The sequence below is a fragment of the Panicum virgatum genome, chromosome 5N (assembly GCF_016808335.1).
Source record: "Panicum virgatum strain AP13 chromosome 5N, P.virgatum_v5, whole genome shotgun sequence".
Lineage (NCBI taxonomy): Eukaryota > Viridiplantae > Streptophyta > Magnoliopsida > Poales > Poaceae > Panicum > Panicum virgatum.
In genome coordinates, this window is record NC_053149.1 from 13,438,027 (window position 1) to 13,459,007 (window position 20,981).

At 54.9% G+C, this 20,981-nt stretch overlaps 2 protein-coding genes across 2 annotated transcripts; both read left to right on the forward strand.

The window, feature by feature from the left end:
• Nucleotides 1-13,497: 13,497 nt before the first annotated feature.
• LOC120676511 (epoxide hydrolase A-like) lies at nt 13,498-16,714 on the forward strand. Its single transcript, XM_039957837.1, has 4 exons — nt 13,498-14,133; nt 14,261-14,443; nt 15,614-15,855; nt 16,351-16,714. The coding sequence occupies exons 1-4, from the start codon at nt 13,825-13,827 to the stop codon at nt 16,595-16,597; spliced, it is 981 nt and encodes a 326-aa protein (XP_039813771.1). The 5' UTR covers nt 13,498-13,824; the 3' UTR covers nt 16,598-16,714.
• An 889-nt stretch (nt 16,715-17,603) lies between these two features.
• On the forward strand, nt 17,604-20,113 carry LOC120674572 (disease resistance protein RGA2-like). Its single transcript, XM_039955735.1, has 2 exons — nt 17,604-19,016; nt 20,081-20,113. Exons 1-2 carry the CDS (start codon nt 17,604-17,606, stop codon nt 20,111-20,113), a joined length of 1,446 nt encoding a protein of 481 aa, XP_039811669.1.
• The last annotated feature ends 868 nt before the right edge of the window (nt 20,114-20,981 follow it).

Genomic DNA, 20,981 nt, shown 5'->3' on the forward strand with positions numbered 1-20,981 from the left:
CTCGAAAGTGAGGGACTGAGCCGAGGGGTACTGGAGCTGGTGTAGAACCTGCTGCTGCCTGAGGAACTCTGCACGCTGCTCGGCTGTCCAAACACTAGGCTGAGGAGCAGGAGCCGGAGCAGAAGTAGGAACAGGACTGGCAAACATCCCGGTCTGAAGAAGTGGTGACATCGGGAAGGATGACAAGGGTGTCTGCACAAAACCGCCAACAGGTGGAGCGGGAGCAGTGGGGTCGAACTGGAGCTGCTGGGGTGTAGGGAGTTGAGGCTAGGGCAGTCCAGTGTGACGGTACAGCTGACCGAAGCATCTCGAGAAGAAAGTAAACATCTGCTGCTGGATCTGGGACTGCTGCTGAAGCTGTAACCTCATGGCCTCCTGCTGCTGCCAAATCCCCTCAAGCACTAGAGTCTGGGCCTCCTGCTGACGAGCCTACTCGGCTTGCATACTCAGCTGAGCTGCAGCAAAGCGGTCCTGCTGGTCAGATAGCCTCTGAAGAATAGTAGCGAGTGCATCGGGCTGAGTGACCTGAGTAGTGGTAACTGGAGGAGCAGGGGTGCGGGCTGCACCAGAGGCGCACGCCGCAGGGATTGTCTACTTTTCCGCACTTGCCTTCCCCAAACGCTCTTGCTCCCTTTCATCTTCTCTCGCACCTTTGCAATCTGCTCTTTCCGTCCGAGATTTCTTCCCTTCTAGTTTCCGCGTGATCCAATCTCTCGCATCCGCGGCAATCTCCACCATGTCTTCTCTCAGCCACCCTCGCCGCTACCAGCGACAAGAGCAGCTTGACGTGGTGCGCCTCCTCCTCGGTTGGACCCCGCCGGAGCTTGGCAAGAACATCTGGGCAGGATCGAGTCCCCTTGTCGACTTGGCCGCGGGGGAGTTCGTGCTTTTTTGCTCGTACACCTCCTGCGGGTTGGCGCTTCCGATCTCCCCCTTCTTCTTGCTGCTTCTGGAGGAGTTCGGGCTTCAGCTGCAGCACCTCACCCCCCACTCCATCCTCCTCGTGGTGGTGTTCGTCCACTTGATGGAGATGTTCATAGGAGTGCGGCCCAGCGTCATCGTCTTCAAGCATTACTTCGCCTTGGTCGGGACGGGGAGGAGCAGGCTCGCGGTCGGCAGCTACTACTTCCAGCTGCGGCACGGGATGTCCAGCTCCTACATCAGCGCCTTCTCCAGCGCCAAGTGGGAGGACTGGCGCACGGACTGGGTGATCGCCAAGACCGATGCCAACGACCGCCTCGAACTGCCGATGCAGGGGCCCCTCCTCGGCCGCTACAGCTGGAAGGCCAGGCCATCCCTGCCGGCAGAGCTCAACCCGGTGCTGGACTGGTCAAGACTCTGGCGAGGGGCGGCCTCACATCAATGATGGTGCTGGGCGACTTCCTGAGGCACCGTATCGCTCCCCTGCAATAGCGATCCAGGATGGCCTGCATGTTCACCGGGGTGAACGACTGCGGCAGGATCCACCGCGGTGCCGGCACTGATCTGTCCATCAGGGAGCTGGAGCTCCTGATCCAGGGGATGACCGGAGAGGCGTTCTCCCCGGATTCACTGGTCCTCCCGAGGGGAATCATCGCTCTGTGTGAAGACCAGGCGCTGCAGACGGCGATCATGGCGTCGCTGCCGACCATCGACGATGGTGGCCTGGCGGTCCGGCGGTTGGGAGGCGATCCCACCCGCGGCATCCCCATCCCGGGCGCTTCATCCGAGAGCCCTCGGCGCGACGACTCAGCCCCTGGCAGGTCCAGTCCCGCGGCCCCCCGCCATCCAGCATCCGCATAGCAGCTCCCGGGCTCCGCCACCGCCGCCCCCGCGCCCACAGCAGCAGCAGCGGAGGTCCGAGGAGCAGTGGCGATCTCCGCAGCAGCAGCAGACTCCACCACCGCAGCCACAGTCCTCACAACAGCGCCAGGTCCCGGCGCAGCCACAGCCCCAGCAGCTGCAGTAGCCTCCGGAGAGACGAATGGCTGAGCTACCCCCGAAGCGACAGGCCCCGCCTCCGCCACCGTCCCAGTAGCCGCAGCAGCCACCGGAGCCGCGGACGGCGGAGCTGCCCTAGGAGCAGCGTTAGACTCCGCCACCGCCACCACCCCAGCGGCCGCAGCAGCCACCGGAGCCGCAGACGGCGGAGCCACCCCGGCAGCAGCGTCGGGCACCAGCAGCACCAGGGAAGAAGCAATCGCCGGGCTTCCAGTCATGTTGGCAGTTCCGGAGCTCGACGTGAGCGCTTCATTCCCCATATCCTCTGATTTTTCTAAATGTCTTTTTTGCGAAATTCTTATGTTGATGTTGTTTGTTAGGACTTCACGCCATGCCTCCTCTTCTACCCCCGCCGCCGATTCCTCAGCCAGCAGGTCCGACCCCTAGCAGGGCTCTTCGACAAGCTCTACCGGGGGATCAACAACTCCACCATCCGCACCTCCTGCCTCGCCCGCGGCCGTGGAGGTCCGGGCCGGAGCTCCAGCGGTCGGGACCGCACCTCCAGCGGAGAAGACCCCAGTGACCACGGCGACGGCAGAGGCAACCCCAGCTGCTCTGGTGGGGGCCACGGTGGAGGTGCCTACAGTGGAGCCAGTTCCAGAGGAGGTCGCGGCAGAGACGCCGCCGACGACACCATCTGTGGCGGAAGCCACTGGGAGGCAACTCCGACAACAACGGCCCCCACGGAGGCGGCCGTGACGGAGGTGCCCCCGGTAGCGACCACGGCAGAGGCTCCCCCGTCGACAACTGCAGCAGAGGTGCCCCCGGCGGGGGCTGCAGCAGAGGTACCCGCTCTGGCGGTCCCGGAAGCAGGGGGTTAGGAGCTCGAGGCGAGTGTGCCCAGCTCCGACCCCCATTCTGTGTTGGGAGGAGAGCCGGACGTGGTGTACGGGAGGCTCCTCCTTCCTAGCCCCGAGGAGGTCCCTTTTCCCTGCATCATGGCCCTGACTCAACGGGCGATGGAGTAGGCCGAGGCTGCTTTCCGGCGGGAGCGGGAGGCGCTCGAGGCGGAGCGACGACGACTCGCCGACTGGCACCACCACCTGGCGAGGGTCACCAAAGAGGAGTCCTCCCAGACCGCGAAGGATCGGGCCGAGATCGAGGTGGAGCGCAAGACCCTCCAGGTGGAGGGCATCCGGCTCTACAATCGGGAGGTTGCGGTTGCCTTTCGGGAGGAATCGGCAGCCCGGAAGGAGAAGGAGGTGGCGCAGAGGGAGAGGTCGGCTCGCAATACCATGAGTGCCACTAAAGCAATGGCACAGGTGGTCGAGGATGAGCGGGCCGCTCTCGATCGCCACGAGCAGGACCTGTCCCACCGGGAGGTGACCGTCCTGGAGGAGGAGAGCCGACTCTCCGCACTCCAGACGGACCTGACCCGCCGGAAGGAGGCCGTCACAGGGGAGGAGACCCGCCTCGCAGCCCTCCGAGCAGATCTGGAAGCCCGGCGCCTGCGCCAAGAGGAGGAGAGCTGGTCCCTCGTCCAGCGGCTCCAGATCCTGAAGCATCGCAAGGCCGAGGTGGAAAAACTCCAGGCTGAACAGGGCTCTGGGGTGCAGCGGATCATCAACTGGGTCGGCGAGGCGAGCACCGCCCTGGAACCCCTCGGGCTGAGTCCCATCCGGGTTGCGGAGGCTCCGTCTTCCATTACTGCCATTTTTCTAGCGCTGGATTCTGCCGCCGAGCATCTGTAATGCCTGGAGTCCACTCTAGTCGCTCGCCTTGAGCATGAAGGACGGGAGCTTGCTCGGATGGTGGCCGCCCATGTCCTGACTTGCTTCCGGAGCCACGACCCCGCCATCTCCCTAGCTCCGGTCCTTGAGGGGCCGGTGCCGGAGACAGAGGCCGCTGCTCGGGAAGGGATACAGGAGGCGGTCGAGATCGTGGCCTCACGCCTCGCGCGCGACGTGGAGCCGGACCTGCAAGAGGAAGAGGCCCCCGGCGGACTATCGAAGGAGTAGAAGTATTCTTTTTAGCACATTGTACAAGACAGACAAGTTATTCTAAATACAATGTATAATATGAAAAACCTGAACTGAGGGTGCGATATGACTTAGCTGTTTTCTCTTCCTTCTATCATGTGTTCACCGGCCCCTTGCACCTTGGCCCCCTGGGAGGTAGTCGCAAGGAATTGGGGCTAGCTACCACCAAACCGGGGTTTAGACCTGCACATGACTTAGGATCGGAGCTTAGTAACTTTCCCACGGGGTCCGAGATCTCATTGGCTTGAGTCCTTTGAGATGCACGGCTAGGCATAGCGAACCAGAGCACCAGGGCCCAACCTCTAGGATTGAAGGGGTCCGGACTTTCGGGTTCGCAGTTTTAGGTACTACGGTACTCGTTCTAGGGAGGTGGAGCATGCAGGCTTAGGGTATGGAACTAGGCTAAGCGGCTGCACAGCTCCGGACCTCCCCAAAGGACAAGTACGTTTCCCCGGTACTGGCCCCCAGAAGCCCGGACCCCTCCTTCCTAAGAAGGAGGGGTCTCGGGCTAAGTCACTGCCCAGCTAACTCAATTCGGACCTCAAACACCGTACGAGGATAAGGGACCACATGGGGGTTAGGGTAAGCGGGAATCAAGAAAAAGAGCTGAATTGCATCAATCTTAGAGACTGACTGAGAATAAATTTTTCCTTTATAAGTTGATACACATGGATGTGCGATGAACGCCAGAGGTCGGGTTTACGAGGGCGGACCTCCACCGCTCTGGACCGCACGGAGATGCTACCATATTACAAAGGAAAAATTCATTCCCCACAAAGCCTCTATGGATAAAACTTACGGAGGTGCTCAATGCTCCATGGATTGGGTAGTTGCACGCCTTCCTCCGTAGCTAGGAGAACGGATCCGGGTCGGCACACCTTTGTCACCTTGAAGGGACCCTCCCAGCTGGGGGAGAGTTTGTGGAGCCCCTCCCGGTTTAGGATTCGCCTTAGGACTAGGTCCCCGACCCGAAGCTCCCTACTATGCACGAACCGTTAGTGATATCGCCGGAGCGCTTGGTTGTACCGTGCATTTCGGACTACTGCTCGCCATCTTTGCTCGTCGACGAGGTCTACATCTTCACGACGTTGCTACTCCTGCAATTCCTCATCGAAAGCTTGGACTCGCAGAGAGCCCATGGTGATCTCTGGGGGAAGGCATGCTTCGGCCCCGTAGACCAGGAAGAAAGGGGTCTCCCCGGTCGCTCGGCTGGGTGTGGTCCGGTTCGCCCATAGTACGCACGGAAGCTGGTTGACCCATTTCGCACCATGCTTTTCGAGATCATTGTAAGTGCGAATCTTGAGTCCCCTGAGTATTTCTGCATTTGCCCGCTCGACCTTGCCATTGCTTCTGGGATGTGCCACAGAAGCAAAGCAGAGCTGGATGCCGATGCCCTCGCAATACTTCTGAAAGTGCCGGCTCTTGAACTGGGTCCCGTTGTCAGTAATGATACGATTCGGGACCCCGAACCGGCACACAATGCTCTTGAGAAATGCGACGGCTGATGCTTTGGTGATGTTGACCACAGGGGTAGCTTCCGGCCACTTGGTGAACTTGTCGATGGCGACGCCGGTACCCGCCAATGGCCCTAGGGAATGGCCCCAAGATATCCAACCCCCAAACAGCGAATGACCAAAAGGGTGGAATCATTTGTAGAGCCTGAGCTGGAGTATGTATCTGCTTTGCATGGAATTGGCATGCTTTGCAGGACTTCACCAGCTCAGCTGCATCCTGGAGCGCTGTCGGCCAGTAAAAGCCATGCCGGAAAGCCTTACCGACCAGCGTGCGGGATGAGGAATGACTTCCGCACTCGCCTCCATGGATCTCTGTGAGCAAGTCATAGCCCTCTTCCTGGGTGATGCACCGCATGAGGATGCCATTGGCGCCACGGCGGTAGAAATCCCCTTCTACCACCGCGTATCGCTTAGCCAATCGCACTATACGCTCAGCGTATACATGGTCTTCAGGAAGGATGTTGTTTTTCAGGTAGTCCCGGATCTCGGAGATCAATGCATCGGGACCCCCCTGAGAATTCGGATGTGGCTCCACGAGGTCTTCGGGATCCTCAATGGTGCACACAATCCTTGGCGGACCCCACGGATGGTGCGCCGCCGGGACCGCTAGCTTCGAGGTGCTAGTCTGACCCCCTTCACCCAGTTCGGCAGGCTGGGCGGATAGCTTCAGCAGCCGTCTTTGGAAGACGCCCTCTGGCACGGATGCCTGAGTTGATGCCCTCGTGGAGAGTGCATCTGCTGCTGAGTTGTTTTCACGTGGAACATGTTGTAGTTCCAGCACGTCGAAATCCTTCTCCAGCTTCCTCACGTGGATGAGGTATGCTGCGAGCTGGGGCTTGTTGCAGCTGCACTCCCCCCGGACCTGCTTGATGATGAGCTGGGAGTCTCCTTTGACCAGGAGCTGTCGGACCCCCAGGGTTAGAGCCACAGTCAGCCTGAAGATCAAGGCTTCGTACTCCGCCATGTTTTTGGTGGCCTTGAAGTCGAGGTGCACCTGTACTTCACTTGTTCACCATTTGGGTCGATGAGGACCACTCCAGCTCTAGCCTTTTCGCTGCGAGCGGACCCATCGAAGAAGAGTGTCTAGTGGGGTCCGGTGAATACCGGAGCCCTGGCTTCTGAAAAGGGGGGGGTCCGAACCATGGTTCAGACCCCCAGGAATGTTTGGTGTAGGGGTCCACTCTGCTATGAAGTCCGCAAGGACTTGGCTCTTGATGGCGTGGCGGGGCTGGAAGTCGAGTTGAAATCCAGCAAGCTCTGCAGCCCACTTGGCGATGTTGCCCGTGGCGTTGGAGTTGTGGAGGATGGCCCTCAATGGATAAGAGGTCACCACCACAACCTTGTGGGCCTGAAAGTAATGGCGGAGCTTCCGGGACGCAATAAGTATAGCATAAAGGAGCTTATGTGTCTCAGAATACCTGGCCTTTGCTTCATGTAGGACTTCGCTGATGTAGTAGACCGGCTTTTGGATGGTCCGGACTCTAGCAGCGGGACAGGGCTCATCTCCTTGAGCTGGGGATTCTCTGGACCCCAGGTCTTCTGGCTCCTTTCCAGGTCGGGACCCGGCCGGACCCCCCGAAGCAGGGTCGGTTGTCGCGCCTGTGATGGTCGGACCATCACTTTCTGTTGGGGGGACCTCGGGGGCCCTCTGCATGAGTTGCTCGGACCTCTCAGCGACCAGCACCATGCTGACCACCTCAGTCGTCACCGCGAGATACAGAAACAGCGTCTCCCTAGCTCTGGAGCCACCAGTACTGGCAGGGAGGCGAGATGCTACTTCATTTCCTGGAAAGCTTGCTCAGCTTCTTCGGTCCAGGTGAATGGACCGGACCCCCTCATCAACTTGAAGAAGGGAAGAGCTCTCTCGACCAGCCTCGAGATGAAGCGGCTGAGGGCTGCAAGCGTCCCCGTTAGTTTCTGCACATCCTTGAGACGAGCAGGGGGCCTCATTGCTTCAATTGCCCGGATCTTGTCCGGGTTTGCCTCGATGCCCCGATGTGACACCAAGAACCCGAGGAGCTTCCCCGCTGAGACACCAAAGACACATTTCTCGAGGTTGAGCTTCGTGCACGTGGCGTGCAGCTTGTCAAAGACCTGGGCTAAATTTTCTAGAAGGGAAGTTGCCTCTCTAGTCTTGACTACGATGTCATCGACATAAACCTCAACAATTTCTCCAATCAAGTCGCCTAATGTAATATTCATTGCTCGAGCAAAAGTAGGCAAGGCATTGAGCAGTCCATAAGGCATTACAACATAGCAATAAATCCCATCCACTGTTACAAAAGATGTGTGCTTCCTATCTGCCTTAGACATCTTAATTTGGTGGAAACCAGAATAGGCATCTATGAAGGATAGCAAGTCACACCCGGAGGTGGAGTCTACAATTTGATCTATGCGTGGAAGTGGATAGGGATCGTTTGGACATGCCTTGTTGAGGTTGGTGTAGTCGATGCACATCCGAAGCTTCACATTGGCCTTGGGGACGACGACCGGATTAGCCAACCACTCGGGGTGGTAGACCTCCTCGATGAAGCCAGCTTGCAGCAGCTTGCGGACCTCTTCATGGATGAAGTTCTGCCGCTCGATGGACTGCTTGTGTGGCTTTTGCCGAACCGGCTCGGCGTCGGGGTGGATCTTCAGACAGTGCTCAATCACCTCCCTAGGGATCCCGGGCATCTGTGACGGTTCCCAGGCGAACACGTCGACATTTGCCCGTAGGAAGGTGATGAGCACGCTTTCCTATTTGTCTCCCAGGTTCACCCCGATGCGGGTGGTCTGGGAGGGCTCCGCTCCGACCTGGATGGTCTTCACGGGGATGTCGTCCGTGTTAGACGGACCGACCTTGAGCGCCTTGGCAGGTGCCTTAGCGCGTGAGGTTGAGGGTTCGGACCTCCCTGCGCTGGCAGCCGGGTCAAGACCCGCTGCCAGTGCATGTAGCTTCTCAACCGCCGCGACTGCAGCGGTCCGGTCACCCTGCACAGTGAGGACTCCTGTAGGGGACGGCATCTTGAGGACCAAATAACCATAATAGGCAACGGCCATGAACCAGTACAGAGTCGGCCTGCCTGCCAATGATGGCATTGAATGGGAGGTTAACCTCCGCAACATCGAACTGAACATTCTCTATGCGAAAGTTTTCTTCGGTGCCGAATGTGACCGGTAGGGAGGTGCTCCCCACCAGGTAAACGGGATGTGGGCACACTCCGAAGAATGGGCGAGACGGGTCCAGCTTGGACTCCGGGATCTGCAGCTGCTTGAAAGCTGCATAGCTGATGACGTTGAGACCGGTGCCTCCGTCAATCAACACGTGGTGGAGCTTGATATTGGCGATGGTGGGGGCGGTGATGAGTGGCAGCACTCTAGCCCTCGCCATGTTCTCCGGGCAGTCGGACGGCCCGAAGGAGATGGTGGTGCTCCTCCACCATTAGTGGGGCGCTGCTTTTGGTGCCCCCGGCCTCACCGAGAAAACTTCTCGGCGAAGGGTCTTGACGTCCCTCCAGGAAACGAGGTCCGAGCTGCCGCCGTACATGACGTACAGCTTCTTGCGGCTCTCGTCGCCCCCGGATTCGGAGTCGGACTGGGCGTAGATGCCCTTGAGGTCCTTCTTTGGGGTTTGGTACCCCAGCTACTTTTCTGCCGTGGAAGCCTCGGCGTCGGAGACCTTCTCCTTGCCAGACCGCTGTGGTGGGGAGGAGTCATCCTTGGAGGCCTGCTCACGCCTCTTGCTGACGCGCTCCGCAAGCTTCAGGATCTCGCGGCACTCAGAGGCGCTGTGGCGGGCTCTAGGATGGACAGGGCACGATCCGGAGTCGCTACCCTGCTGGCGCGGGCGCTTGCCGCGCGAGTTCTGGCCCCCGGCCGCTGCCGCCGCAGCAACCGGAGTTCCAGCCTGCGGTTTGTTGGCGCCGCGGTTCTTCTTGTTCATCTTTTTGCTGCCGCTAGGAGCAGCGGCGGCGCTGGAGCCTCCTGTTTGGGTGGCCCCATCTTGGGGGGCTGAGTGCCATGCACGACCCTCAGCAGCCCTAGCGCACTTGTCCGCCAAGGCAAACAAGGTGGTGACCGTTTCCACCTGATGTGTTGCCAGCTTCTTCAACATCTTTTCGTCACGAACCCCCTGTCGGAAAGCTGTAATAATAGATGCATCAGAAATACGTGGAATGATTCCACATACCTTGGTGAAGCGGGAGATGAAGGCACGGAGGGTTTCTCCGGGTTGTTGCCTCACGGCATGGAGGTGAGCCTCCACGCCATGCTGCTGGTACGCGCTGGCGAAGTTCGCCGTGAACTGCGCACAAAGTTCCCCCCAGGACTGGATCGATCCCGGGGAGAGGTTCATGAGCCAAGTCCGGGCTGGCCCGGTCAAGGCTACGTGGAAGTAACTTGCCATTACGACGTCGTTACCCCTAGCCGCCGTAATGGCGGTGATGTAGACCTGCAAGAATTCTGACGGGTTTGTTGTCCCGTCGTACTTTTTCAGTAGGTGAGGCTGAAACTTGGATGGCCAGGCCATCGCACGGAGGTGGTCTGCGAGCGCTGCGCAGCCCACCCCAGCCACCGGGGCCTGGACGTGTTCCTGCGGCTTAGGTGCTGCCGCGTTGAGCTTGGCATCGAGGTTCCGACCCTCGATGTTGAGCTAGTGCTCACGCGCTCACTCCATGGTGATGCGGGCGTCCTCTCCCGCGCGCCTGCGGTTGAGTTCTGCCTGTAGATCCTCGGTCTGCGCACTCCTCACTGTTGGAGAGTGCACAGAGCCAGATGTGGCGACGCCCTGACGGCGACGCTGCCTTGACCCAGATCCCCCTGCGGAGCCTGGGGTGATCTGGGCCAAGTTGAGGAGCCGGTCGACGTCATCGCGCCACTGCCTCAAGACGTCTGGCGAGGCCGCCGGATCCGGCGGGTTGTGGAGCAGCTCCCTGGCTGCCACCAACGGCCCACACGGAGCGGGCTGCGTTGGGGCCCTGGAGGCCTGCTCAGCAGCACGCTGCGGCGCAACGGGCACCACAGCCCTCGGTGTTGGACGACGAAAGGCACCTGGCGCAGATGATGCCACTTCCTCCCCCATCGGGTGGTCATGATGCTCATCTAACCGAACCATGGTGATGCCGAGCGGATGATCAAGCAAAAACCAAGCGCACCCCTACCTGGCGCGCCAAATGTCGGAGGATTTCTCCAGCCGGGTGGCGGATTGCACCCGTCTAATCCTAAGTGTAAGATGAGCTTGGGGTAGTCAAGGAATGCTCGATCTAGAGGCGTATGAATATGAGGAACACTCAGAGGTTTAGAGTGGTTCGGGCCGCCGAAGCGTAATATCCTACGTCCACTGTTAGTTGTATTGACTATGGGGGAGGATCAAGCCTTGTCCCTGCGTGAGTGTGAGCCTCCCTTTCAATCGAGCATGCTTTCCCTTTTATATGTCAAGTGGAGCACATACACTGAGCGGGGCCCCGACAGGTGGACCCGGCAACATATTAAATAGCGTACATATTGGAGCCTTAAATGCCACAGATCCTGAGATCTCCGTCGTCGGCTTCCGTGCGTATCTTCCGACCGGATATGGTCTTGAGCCGTCTTGCTACCGCTGACATGCGTAGAGGGAATCGCATTGTCGGTGCAGAGTCAGCTCTCGCTGACAGGCATAGGGGCTATGCTGATATATCGTGTTATAGCCTTTGACCACTGCAGCAGCGCACACTGTAGCATATCTGTAGCAGGTCATAATAACCCGTCGCCCGCGCGCGCGGCGCGGCGATGTGACTGCACGTCTTGCTGTCCTGCGAACCGCCTTGGTAACACGCGCGCCGCCTCAGTAACTGGCGGGCTTACCGTGCTGTTACACACACCTGCCAAATGTGTCAGAGGGCAGCCCCTGCTCTGTCCTGTGAGCGCACGCCTCAATCACCCGCATTTAATGCGGTAGGTGGGCTGGCTTCCCGCAAAAGGCTGGCACCCACGGGACACGTGGCGGTGCTGGCTCAGCGGCTGTATCCACAGGGGCACATGGCGGCACCGGACCCCCTCCCGAGTGGGGGGAGGTCCGGGACCCCTGGCTGGCCTGTGCGCTCAGGCCCCCTGGAGGTTCGGCTTCCACACCTGTCGGCCCAAGACCAACCCACGGAGGTTCGGGACCTGTCCGCAGGGGTCCGGTCCCGTGGTTGCCATTCTTGAGCGCTTCGTGGAGGCATCGGATCCGGCAGATCCTAGGGAGGAGGTCCGGAGACCTGTGGACTCCAGCTGTCAGGCCCGGGCCTTATGCCCAGCTGCCCAGAGGCTTAGTGCGAGGTTACGGATAACCTCGCGCCCCTCGGGCTAGTTACGCTAGGAGGAGGTACTCCTGTCTGTCTGTGTCTGTCTGTACGTACCGACAAACACCATAATTTAAACTAGGGAAAATTCGATTCATGCCACCACAACTCCGTGAAATTGGGTGTCATGTTGAAAATCATGCCACTCAATGGCATGATTTTCAACATGAGATCCAATTTCAAGAAATTGGAGTGGCATGGATCCAACTAACCCTTTAAACTACGGCCAATGAAGTTACGCTCATGGCCTCATGCATCGGTCATGCACCATACTATAAGGTGGTTCCCGTGCAGGAAAGTCTTTAAGTGCATTTCGTTACAAAATCTCCAACATACTGACATCCAGTGTCTGGGCACCTTTCAAGTTTTCCCCCGAGCAAATTTGAATGAATGGATGGCCTGAAAAATTATTAATACTCGGAAAACATTCAAATGGATGGCCTGAAAAATTATTAATACTCGGAAAACCATCATGGCCTTTGGGAGATCTGGATCGAGCAGTCTGATCTTCAGCCTGCACGAAAGAACATGTCCTCTCTAATTCTAATTTGTACTCCCTCCGTCCCACAATATAAGTATTTTTAAGTTTGGTCAAAATTAAATTTATTCAATTTTAACTATAAATAGTAAATAATTTATAAAGATGTATAAGATAAAAATAATATTACTAGATTCGTTATAAAGCAATTATCATAATATATAAGTGTTCATATATTTAAAATAATTCATTCATAAGAATATTGATGGTTAAAGTTGAATAAATTTGACTTTGATTAAACCTAGAAATGTTTATATTTTGAGATAGAAGTAGTATAATAGTTTTCTGTCCCCCCTCTTTCCAATATTTCGTGTTTGAAATCCTACGAAAATTAATAGGAAATGCATTACGCCAGGCACTCTCGCCCACTGTGCTCCTTCAGCTAGCTCTGCTCCGGCGTGGATTCTCTAACTTCCTGAAGCAAAGTCACAGGTGACTTTCTCCTTATCGGATACCACCCATTCTCCATCCAACGTCTTCTGCTAAATCCCTCAAGCTTTTCATGCACAACATCTAGCACAAATGATGATTTAGCCCAATTAAGAGCCTAGCTTGGGAGGGGAACGTGCCCAACTCAGTAGAGGAGACAATAAACAGAAAGGGATGAGTTGAAAAACATTACACACTCTTTTAGTGCAGGATTAAACAACCATTTCACTTTAGTATTTGGAGCGTACAGTTTCATGCTCCAAAATAATAAAATAAATCTCTTCCTTAGATTTAGATCGTGCAAGAATTTTTTTTGTTGCTATTTATAATTTCATGTTCTTGTTACTACATGTTCTATGGGAATAAGAAGAAATCACAACTCTTTTTTGTACACATAAAAAGGGTTGCAAAAGTCAATTTTATTTTTAATATCTTTCTTTTTTTCAAAATCCTATTTTTGCTCTTCCACCCATGTAATAAGGAGCAAATGAAAAAAAGAGAGGTTATTTTTCCCTTGAATGATAAGCTTTGAAATAGGAATAATGGAATAACGATGAATTCGGCTACTTATTTTTCTCCGAGCTGGATCTCTTCGGGACCAAGAACTGAAGCTGGACTGATTAGTTTTGTATTGAGTAAGCAAAAATCTGCGGCAGCCGTTGGATGGAGAATGGGTGGCATCCAAGAAGAGGAAAGACACCTGTGACTTTGCTTCAGGAAGTTAGAGAATCCACGCCGGCTCTGCTCCAGCAAGTCTGCGATAACGAGGATTTCGAGCAGCGACACCCGTCCAATCCCCGAACGCTGCCAAGCCCCTGCCGCCTGCCGCCTGCCGCCTGCCGCCTGCCGCCTGCCGCTGCCGGCGCGGCGGCGCCCCCCACAGATCCGCACAAACTCTCGGCCGGTTCGCCCGCGCCGCCCGTCCGTTCCGCGGCCTCGCACGGCCCCAAATCCCCCAGCTGCGCCCCCAAAGCCACCAGCCGGCCGGCCCCGCTACAAAAGCAGGCGGCTGGCTGCGCGACGAGCAGCAGCTGCCTCAGCCACTGCGCTGCGCCTCGGTGAGGAGGGCGCATAGGATAGGGATGGCGGCGGCGGTGGAGGGCGTGCGGCACCGGACGGTGGAGGCGAACGGCGTCCGCCTGCACGTGGCGGAGGCGGGGCCCGAGGGCGGCGGCGCCGCCCCCGCGGTGCTGCTGCTGCACGGCTTCCCGGACCTCTGGTACGGCTGGCGCCACCAGATGGCCGCCCTGGCGGCGCGGGGCTACCGCGCCGTGGCGCCCGACCTCCGCGGCTACGGCGACTCTGACACCCCGCCCGACGCGTCCGCCTACACCACCTTCCACGCCGTCGGGGACCTCGTCGCGCTCATCGCCGACCTCGGCCAGCCCCAGGTTTCGCGGCGGCAGCGGCAACCCGTTCGATTCCTGGCACACCGAAGCTGCGAGGCAGCGACTCGACGTTGACTTCCTCTTATTTTTTTCTCTTTTTTTTTGGATTGGGTATTCTGCTATGCGGCAGGTGTTCGTCGTGGGGCACGACTGGGGCGCCATCGTGGCGTGGCAGCTGTGCCTCCTCCGGCCGGACCTGGTGCGGGCGCTCGTGAACCTCAGCGTCGTCTACCAACCGCGGCGCCCGGAGAGGAGCCCGCTCCAGACCATCAAGGCCGCCTGCGGGGAAAACCACTACATGTGCCGCTTCCAGGTAACCAGTGGAGTACTCTGCTTCCTTTCCGATTGTGTACTACTCCTAGTCCTAGCAGGCAGAATCAGTTGTCTCTATTTATGTGACGAGTAGAAATGTTGTCCTCTGTCCTGGCAACCATTAAATGGACGTGGTTTTGCTCTGCTAGTGGACTTGGGCCTTATTTAGATGCGACAATTCACTCTGTGAATGACACATCGGATATGCCGGCACACATTTGAAGTATTAAACGTGGACTAATTATAAAGTAAATTATACATTCCGTCTGTAAACTACGAGACAAATCTAATGAGTCTAATTAATCCGTCATCAGAGCATGTGTTACTATAACAATTTAGTGTCTAATCGTGGAGTGATTAGGCTCATTAGATTCGTCTCGTAATTTACAAGCAAACTTTGTAATTAGTTTTTTATTTCGTCTAGATTTAATACTCCATGCACGTGCCGCACACATTCGATGTGATAGTCTTGAGATTTTGAATTTTGCATCTAAACAAGGTGTTGTTTAATTTGGCTGATTGGTTGGATGGATGCTGGAATGAGAATGATTACTTGGTGCCTATTCAAGGGAAGGAGTGGATTTGGCAACGCAGCTCAGCTAATACTGGGAGTGAAGAATAACAGCTATCTACAGTTGCAGACACATAAGGGTGACACAATAGCCGCGAATTGAAAGATTGTTTGATTTAGAAATGAAGTACAACACCCCTAGACCCAACTTAGAGATTGTTAGCAGATCATTTGATAGAAAGCTTGAATACTTAGTCCCATGACTTTTTCCCCTAAAAGAAATTAACGTCAACACACTATCAATTACAACAATGGTCTGGTAAAAGCATATTGTTTCGTAGAAAATATCAAGCCTTCTTTGGGGCTCTACCAACTGAACATCTGCACACAGCAGCAGGTCTTTCAGAGCTGTAAAAATTAACAATTCAGATTGTTGCAGTGACTTTAGTTGATCTAGATCTCCAAGAGCAACTAAAACTCTTGGATGCCACTCTCTTGAAATACTCAACTTCTTAAGGTTATTTTGAATATAAAATGCAGCATTTCCTTAGTGTGGTTGTATGGAGTCAGCTATTGATGTTTATTTATTTTATATGATATACTTTCTACAAAAAATAATATTGCACATTTGAATTGCATAATGATCCAAGATCCCTGCAGGAACCTGGAGTTGCTGAAGCTGAATTTGCTAGATACGATATTAAGTATGTGTTTAATAAGACATTTGGCATGCGCAAGCCAGCTGCTCTTATTCTACCCAAGGACCAGAGCTTCTTTGACTCGCTTGATTCAGATGGAACTTGCCCTCCATGGCTATCAGAGGAAGATATTTCCTACTACGCAGAAAAATTTGCAAAGACAGGTTTTACTGGAGGACTTAATTACTACAGATGCATGGACCTGTATGTATCATGGTTCACTCTCACAATTTTGATTTTCAATTTACTTTTTAATTCAGGCAAGCAATTATTTGCCATCACACAATTAAGTCCCTGTTTTATTATTTGCCATCATACAAGTCAAGTTTCACTTCGCAGTCAACCGATGTTACTCATCTGTTATTCTGCAGTGCATACCTTAATTATTTTACTGTCGTTTTATGCTTTCAGATGTTTAGATGGTTTGACATTCTGTAGTGCATATCTTTATGATTTTTTAATTCACATCCTAGAAGGAGCTATCACTCTTGAAATGTTTGCCAAACCTTTAAAAAGGAGAGGACTTAATGACAGATATAATGAAATATATTTATCTTAACAACAACAGTTGGTATGTATGTATGCCTGAATTAGATTTCAGATGGTGCAGTCAGTGTCAATTTGAATTTTATGTATGGAGGCTTTGTTTAGAGCTGACAAAGGCATTGATCCCATCAGATTGGTTTTGTGTTCATGCAGGAATTGGGAGCTTGCCGCACCATGGACTAGTGCTCCAATAAAAGTTACAACAAAATTCATTGTTGGGGACCTAGACATTACATACAACACTCCGGGGGTACAGGACTACATCCACAAAGGTGGCTTCAAGGCTAGCGTGCCAAATCTTGAGGATGTTGTTGTCATGGAGGGAGTGAGCCACTTCATCAACCAGGAGAAGCCTAATGAGGTCTCTGATCACATTTGTGAGTTCTTTAGCAAGTTCTGATATAAGGAAATCCTATTGATCCTATAGGCTTTCGGGCTGCTTATATGTCAAATACAGCTGTGAGATCACCATACTGATATGATATAAATAAAATACAATCTTTCTCTTGGAGCAGAATTTTCGTGGGTTCACACTTCTCGGATCTTGCATAGTGCTATTTCCTCACAGTCGCACCGGAGCAAACTGTACGAAGGTGTAACTTGTAAATTCATAGTAGCTGAAACCAAAATAGATCCACCAATTTCGAGTCCTGTCCTGGGACACCCTTATACTGGGGCAGCTGAATTTTGCACAGGCCAGTAAGGATTTTTGGGGAGCTTGGTTGCTCTCTCTCTCCCCCTCTCCCTCCCTCTCTTTCCCTCTCCCTCCCTCTCTTCTGCTGCTCAATATAAGCAGGAGAACTGGATATCTTTAGAATTAAGAGCTGCAGTTTGAGTTCAATGCGAACCTGGCAAGAGTACAGTGGCATTGTCTTGATGGAATTTTGAGCATCTAGAGTGCCATCCTGGGAAGACTAGCAAGTTTCTATGCAACCCCAGTCAGCATACGCTTCCTGCAAGGAGGGAAAAGACAGACGGTCCGTGTCGTTGATGGAAGGGAAGCGATGCTAATCTTTTCTGTACCTGGTCACGGGCGAAGTCATTGCGGTGACCGGTGAGTGATCTATCACCATCGCAACCGCACACATAATCAAGGGCGAACAAAATTCCAAACCAGTCTACTTCCCTGTTGACATTATCCTGTCAAGGTTCTAAATAGCCGGCTATAGCTTCCGCTATAGATGGCTATAGCTTCCAGGAAAGACAATCGCTATGGCATTTAGCCCGCTATAGCCGGCTATAGCCCGCTAAACGCCGCCTATAGCCCGCTAAACGCCGTAACGGTAGTCTTGCCGCTAAATGCCTTAGCCGGCGATTTAAAACCATGATTCCTGTTCAGTCAAACAGAAATTTTTGAGGACTGTTAAAATTGAAATCGAGGAGGCATTGGCCCTTGCAAAGTTGCAATGGAGGTTCTGCTCTCTGCAGTTGCCAGCGACCTCGTCGGCCGGCTGGTCTCCTTCCTCATCAGCAAGTTCGCGGAGCCAGGCTCCACCGACGACGTCGTCAGGCTGCAGCGATCGCTGCTACGAGCCCACGTCGTCGTCGAGGAGGCCGAGGCGCGTCAGCTCACCAGCCGGGCGATGCTGCTGCAGCTCAACCACCTGCGGGGAGAGATGTGCCGGGGCTCCTACGTCCTCGACGCCTTCCGGCGGCGAGCCGCCTTGCCCGGTACGGTCGCTCGCTTTCCTTCGGGCAGAGATGCCGCAGGTGGGTTGTCCCTGTCCGTTGCGGTGGAAAGCATGGAAGCTGCGCTGGGCGACATGAAGGAGTTCGTCGTGCTCCTCGGCGGCTGCCCCCGCGTCGGCCGGCAGCCGTACAGCGCCTACCTGTTCATGGAGAGCTGCATGTTCGGGCGGCAGATGGAGAAGGAGCAGATCGTCAGCTTCCTGCTGCAGCCTGCTCGGGATCTGGATGTCCTCCCCGTCATCGGCCCTCACGAGGTCGGCAAGCGGACGCTGGTCGAGCACGCGTGTCTCGAGGAGAGGGTGCGAGACCACTTCGCCAAGATTCATCGCCTCTGCGGTGACGATCTCGACGTGCAGGGCCAGGAGCCTCTTCGAGGTTTGGTCGACACAGATCAAAGGTCCCTGATCGTGATCGACTTCGCCGGCGGCGACAAGGATGAGGAGCGTTGGAGGGGGTTCCAATCGTCCCTTCGCCGCCGCGCGCACGGGGAGAGCAAGATCATAGTCATCAGCAGGGCGGAGAGGCACTCGGGCCTGGGCACCGTGCCGCCGCTCAGGCTGCGCGCGCCGCGCCGGGAGGAGCTCTGGTACCTGTTCAAAGCGTTGGCGTTCGGAGGCGCCGACCCGGAGGAGCGCCCGGAGCTCGTGCGCGTCGCCACGGCGCTGTTCGCGGGCATCCCGGACCTCACGTCGTTCGCCGCGGTGAGCAAGACCTCCGCGTCGCTCCTCGCCGACCTGAGCGCGCGGTCCTGGCGTCGCGTGCTGAGGGTGTCCGTCGGGGTGACGGCGTTGCAGCTCGGCGCCGCCGTCCCCGGGGGTCGTGGCCGTCCGGAGGAGAAGGCGGCGTACTACCACCCCGGCGTGCCGGTGAAGGGTGGCCGTAGCGCGCCGTGCTTGTTCTACAACAGGCGCAAGTCGACGGGCGTGTCGCGGAGCGAGCTCCCGAAGGTGACGATGCTGGACGTCGCCGGCGGCGCCGTCCCGGCCGGGGAGAAGCGGTTCGACGTGCTGGTGTGGCAGTCCCGCATCCCTCCTTACGCAAGCTACGTCGCGACGTGCGACATGGAGAGAGCCGCGCAGGTGGAGATCGGCAAGAGACGTCTTGTGAACAAGAGGAAGAGAGGCCAACTGGTTCGTGGCTCCGGCGAAGAAATAACTGTAACACCCGGAGACTCCGGACATTGGCCCGGATACTCCGGGCATGGGATTTCTATTTTTCCTAATTTGGTCATCTGGACCCCACAATCAATTAAATGGAAACTATCACTCTCTCTATCCCTCACTCTCACTCTCTCCCGTTACCTCTCTCCCCCTCACCTCCCTCACTAGCTCTCCCTCTCCCCTAAGCTCTAGATTCCGAAATCTTCCATTTCAACTTGATTCCAAGGCCAAGGGAGCTTCATTCGGCGTGGGGGAATCATCTTCTACAAGTATTCCACCTTGGGGCGACATTGTTTTCGAGTTCTTGCAAGAGGGACTAGTTCAAGGTACTAAAAGATAGGGCTCGCCGATTTGGTTGTTTTAGGATGTTCTAGGTGATTTCCTTTGGTCAATCATCTCTATATGCATCCTTCAATTAGGATTCAAGAGGGTTTCAAATTTGGTGGGTTGGTTTTGTCACAATCAAAATTTCAGGTTTGGGGCGAAAATGCTGTCAAGCCCGGAGACTCCGGGTATAGGCCCGGAAACTCCGGGTTTTGAAATCTCCGGGTATAGTCCCGGATACTCCGGGTTTGGGACACTCCGGGCGAAACTCCGGGTATAGGCCCGGAAACTCCGGATTTCGGAATCCGGATACTCCGGGTATGAATCCGGATATTCCGGGTTTTAATAGAACTGTTGGGTGTAGAATTGGGTAAATTTGGGGTAAATTTATAGTGATTTACTTGGGTATTTTAAGGATTGTTGTTGCATATCGTATTTGCATGCATTCTCATATCATTGCATCGTATTTGCATGCATTCTCATATCATTGCATACGTGTAGACGCTGCCGCCGAGGGAGCCGTATACGCAGTGGTTGCGGAGCCACAGGAGCCGCAGGGGTCAGCCCCGCAGGAGGAGGTTCGCGGGGAGTCGGCCCAAGGCCCCACTCACCCCAGTGTTGAGCAGCAGACGCAAGGCAAGCCCCGGTGCACATCCTTCTATTTTTAAATTACGACACCTATATATATGTTTCTATTACTTGTGCATTAGGTGTCGAAATTATCTGTAACCCTAGTTGCATGATCCCTAGGATCCCCTGAGTTATACTAGTATGTATAGGACGATAAAAGTGCTATGCTTAATAGTCTCGATAGAAGTCGAGTGACTTTTGTCACCCGCGAGATGTAGGACATTTAGAAGTCGAATAATTTCCGGTTACTCGCGAGAATTAGGATATATTTACATTCCAGTACATGAGTTGTTGAATTGTGATATGGAAAGTTGGAGACCCGGGCGGGGAAAAGTTAGCCCCGTCTGTGTCGGTTAAGGACCGTTTGTTGCCTGGCCCTGTGATCGAGTTTGAATTGTACTAACCGCATGCCGGGAGTAGGAGGTAGTCGAAACCGGTAAGCCGAGTACTACTTTGCTTCGAAAGTACAGGAACCCGCACCCAACTCCTGGGGCGAGTCGAGTAGTCGCGGAGAATTGGGTTGCACATGTTTACTTTTGGTGGTCTCACGTTGAGCTCGGCTGACCATATGTCGTTGGGCTGGTTCCTGTAGTTCGAGGCGGGGAGGGGAATGGTTGGCATGTATAGTCCGACGGGGCAAATACGTGCCGTGTTGGTTAGGTCCACCTTGCAAGGTTAAATCGAATCGATTCGCCGTCAGTCGCATCTCGGATATGAGCACCTTGATCACAGCACCACATCGTAGTAATGTTATATGGAATTAAAGTAATGTTGGAGATATCTATCATGAATTAATACCTCATGTTGTTATGATTGCTTAGCATGTGCAAATATTAGATAATGATTGTTATACATAGAATTTGGGCTAAAAGTGGAAAAATAAGGACTCACTTTTAGAAGCTTTTTATGCAAAAATAACCACCAGCCAGAAAGCTTTGTATGTCTAGATATGTGGGCTAAGTTATACCCACTGGTCGGGTA

Bases quoted from the DNA above. Each gene is read 5' to 3' on its own strand.
- LOC120676511 (XM_039957837.1), top strand. From the start codon at position 13,825: ATGGCGGCGGCGGTGGAGGGCGTGCGGCACCGGACGGTGGAGGCGAAC. The intron at 14,134-14,260 runs GTTTCGCGGCGG...GCTATGCGGCAG, and splicing joins CCGACCTCGGCCAGCCCCAG to GTGTTCGTCGTGGGGCACGA. The intron at 14,444-15,613 runs GTAACCAGTGGA...AGATCCCTGCAG, and splicing joins ACTACATGTGCCGCTTCCAG to GAACCTGGAGTTGCTGAAGC.
- LOC120674572 (XM_039955735.1), top strand. From the start codon at position 17,604: ATGGAGGTTCTGCTCTCTGCAGTTGCCAGCGACCTCGTCGGCCGGCTG. The intron at 19,017-20,080 runs GTTCGTGGCTCC...CTTGTGCATTAG, and splicing joins AGAGGAAGAGAGGCCAACTG to GTGTCGAAATTATCTGTAAC.